The 4,072-nt window shown below is 41.0% G+C and overlaps 1 protein-coding gene across 1 annotated transcript in view; it reads right to left on the minus strand.

Moving 5' to 3' along the window:
• Window positions 1-1,284, minus strand: part of LOC105624162 — a 19,788-nt gene extending 18,504 nt beyond the window's left edge. Inside the window, exon 1 of the mRNA XM_012205522.1 lies at window positions 1,195-1,284. Coding sequence (XP_012060912.1) covers window positions 1,195-1,284 — 90 coding nt within the window. The remainder of the gene's footprint in view (window positions 1-1,194) is intronic.
• Between the last annotated feature and the right edge of the window lie 2,788 nt (window positions 1,285-4,072).

Raw genomic sequence — 4,072 nt, forward strand, 5'->3', positions numbered from 1 at the left:
TCTCGCGAATGCGATTTACCGATGACCATCTGCGCCGTTCTAAAGTGATCACTTTTTAACGCCAAATATATATGTACAGCTGTCCACCTTTAAGCAGAAGCGGAAACATCGTCAAAGTGAATTCTAAATAATAAATATACGATCGCGCATCGAAACACGACTAAGATCGATGAAAACAATAATATGAGGCGTATAAATTATTGGGAAAAATATATTAGAAAAGTATGTCGCAACTTTGGACTTATAAATTGCGAGATTCGAATTCCGCAGCTGCATGTCATTTCTTGAAAGTTACGAGAAGGATACCGTTGAATCTCAGCTTTTCACTTGGAAAATACGCTTATTAATCCCTGTAATATAATTTATCGTATCTACGCTGTCACAAGTAAAAGCAGCAAGTCGCTAGTAATTGCGATCGCATCCGCATACCCGAGATTCCAAATTAGCGTGGCACGCACGCCTAACACGCGTTCGCAGATTTGTACAGTCCATGCAATCCGTATGCATGTGTACATATATACGTGTATACATTATATAATAACGAGGACGCACATCTCCGTATCCGTTTCAAGTGCACGAGGAAACCAACGGCCTTCTCTCTGTGTATGCTCTTTTTATTTTCATACCGTCGCGCTTCTCATTGCTTACACTAGAGACGCGACCAACCGGCGCGCCTAACGATCGTGTAAAATTATAATGCAAACAGATGTTTTCATAATACACCGCGAATACGAGAGTCATTGCATAGTTACACAAGTTAGATTATTTGCCACGGAAGTCGGACTATTCCCTGCAGAACTTAACACCTAAAGATTCAACTCTTTTTGACCTCATCACAAGGTTTATACAATGTTTATACTATGAACTTAAAGAGATCAATATGAGAGTTTGGATGATTATTTTCGACATATATATTTATATAAAGTACGTGCAAATACGCATTATAAATTAATAATATAGGGGGAGAGAGAGAAGCATAAAGTCCAATTTACAGAATAAAATAATAAAGCAAGCGATTTTCAGACTAGAGTAAAATATTCATGAAGTTCCATCGCGAGCGTTTGCATAAATTATTTTCGCGCACGCAAAGCTTGTTAACGAATCATTCGCACGTCATTGATCACAAACACATGATTAATTATCGATTAATAATGACTGCTTGAGCAAGAAGTGAAACATGTTTCCGTGACATACCCGATGCGCGCATCGTACAAAAACTCGATCCAACGGAGACTTGGAGTCCTGGGCCTTGGAAGTTTTCTCTTTACACCATGCTTGACCCATTTTTTTTTTTTTCTGTAGCCTCTCCGGGCCTTTCCTTTTCCAATCAAATCGTTCGTACGGCTGCCAGAGCGGTTCCTTTCAGCGATAAGACTAGGTAATGTAGGCCATCTTCAGATCCGTTCTTTGTGACCTGCCGCAATCGACGTGTTTCCTGTGTTCGACGGTACGATCGGATCTCGTCTAAATCCTCGAATGTAAAAGAGAAGTCGGCCCCTCGAGGTAAATAAAAAGAAGGCGTTGAAATCGTGCGCGTCCACCCAATGCGTGACCTCCTCTCGCCTCTCTGAAAGACAACGAAATATCCCATTGAGCTATTCTATTCTATTCATTTCTCATGATAATCTCTATAATTATAACGCCGACGTTTTAGCTTTGCGATGGTGGCTTGTCCTTTTAATGTTTAAATTTAAAGCAGATAGGCGAAAATATATGTTAATCATTTTGTATAGTTTAAAGAAAATGCAACGATCTTTCAGGAATGTAATAAAAGTGTAACAAATTTGATCGCAGTTGCTAATTTCCGTTTGATAATTTCCGCAATGATTTGTTGGTATGAAATTAAGAAGAAAATTATTTATTCGAGGTCTTGGTATACATACGTGTATATTTGGTAAAATGAAACTGAGAATAATTCAATTATGTAATTAAATGCAAAGTGGATTAGACTGTCATTGCATTGGGTACATTATAGATGGACGGGATATCGAGTCATCCTGCTCTTTCCATGAATGGACGTACGAATCGCGTTGGCATTGAGATTGCAACACGGTCACATAAATCGCCTTCTTACGATGCGTCATGTGAAACTCATACTTGAAACTGGCGTACATACATATGCACGAGTATGCGCGCGAAGTACTACACAGAAATCACGAAAAAGGGGGAAACGGTTCATTGCACTTTCTAAACTGGAACCGATGGCGCACGATGCGTGCACTTGTTCAAGCAATCACGATCGTGCGTGCGAGATTATCGCTGAATTACACGATATGCGTAGAAAGTCTTCGTTAAAGTTTCAATAACGGTCCAAGTCCTGATAAGAGATAAAAGCTCGTCCGAGCAAAATGTCTGAAAAATGTCGGTTAGTCTCTTGAACGTTCTTAATTATCGATGCCTTTTAAACATCCGTGCCCCGTTCGAATCGCGTTTGATTCTATCGCGCACGCTAACGTACCTATTCTTCTCGGATAATCAAAGACAATCCGCGTTACCAACGTAGTTTGTTCAAGCACACGTCTCTTCGGACAAGCAATCTCAACTGTCAGCGGCTACGATGGATCACCTGTGAACACGCGCGCGAGCACGAGCAACGGGTTAATGGTGACGGAGCATAGCGCGACTGCGACTGCGACTACGAACACGCGGCAACTGGTACCACACCAGTCAACTGGTACCGGTCGGTCAAACGACTGGTAGCACTTGCAACACCGTATTCCGTATTCCGTAGACCGTACGTATTCTGGACAGTCGGGCACTGGCATCAGCGACAGCAACAGCTCCGACCGCGTGCAAACGGAGATGGCATGCAGACAATCAGACGCCGCGCCGCGGCCTCGGTACAAACGCTTTCTATAAACCACAGCCTCCGCTCTCGCGATGGGCCCCATCGCTCCAGCGAAGAGATCGGCGGCGGAGGTTCTTCCTCCTCTACCTTCTCCACGCCTTCCTCCACGTCCTTCGCGCTCTCCGCTCCGTGACAAGAGCCACGGTACACACACACACACACGCACGCACACACATACACACACACATACCTCTCGATCTCTCATCCGCCTCACCTCTCCGGCCCGCGTCTCTGATAAATTCCCTGCCGGGAATCCGACCTTCTACTCTTTCGCAAGTTCTTTCTCCGTGCACTCCCAAGTGCACCTGGGATTCCACGGTTTCCTTTTCCTTTCCTTATTCCTCTTTCTCGCGATATCCTCGCGACAATCGGCGCCTCCTCCCCCGCCCGCGCCGTCCGTATACACTTGTTCTTTGTCCCGCTTCGGGACATTATGTTTCCCTCGTCATCGTTCCCCGCACATTGTCTCGCCTTTCGCGAATGCATTCTCGAGAAATTTGACGCGTTAACTTGGTACGTTGAGAATTGTCTCTTTAAACTGCTCGTGATTTTTATATATTTGTATGTTAATTAATTCTATGAATTTCTCGAGAATATAGGAATCTATAGCGTGTTATTCAACAGGTTGTTTTAATCGGTAGAAATCATACAAGCAAAGAAACTTATTACTCGGGCTTAGCACGTGACACGGTAATTACGTAATGCGAGAAACTTGGGAAAAATATATGAACTTATTATTGAATTTATTATTGAAAAGTGTGCCGAATTTGTTGAACATATTTCTCATACCTATAAGCATATAAAAATATACTAATAGTTTGTTATATATTACTACTGAACATATGCTATTTCAGTGCATAACTACTTTATGGTTGCATTCTTACAGGTGCTATTAATTATGTTGACAAAGGAAGGTTATCGAATCTACATAGTTCACTTCTTTTTCGATCAAAAAGAAAAATTCATCATTTATGTTAATTTATGATTAATAAGTTCAATTTTTGTACAAATAAATATCAAATATACGCAAATTTTAACGAATCATTAACATGCTACATGTTTGTGTTAATTTTAGTTTTTTTTTAGCAGAATTTAAATTTCCTAATTTTTTGTATTAACATTTTGAGAAATTTCAGAAATTTTAAATTACAATGATGGAATTAACACGATGGATATGCAAAACTTTGATACACATTACAACATATAATTTATACCATATATATA

This window comes from Atta cephalotes (genome assembly GCF_000143395.1).
Source record: "Atta cephalotes unplaced genomic scaffold scaffold00074, whole genome shotgun sequence".
Lineage (NCBI taxonomy): Eukaryota > Metazoa > Arthropoda > Insecta > Hymenoptera > Formicidae > Atta > Atta cephalotes.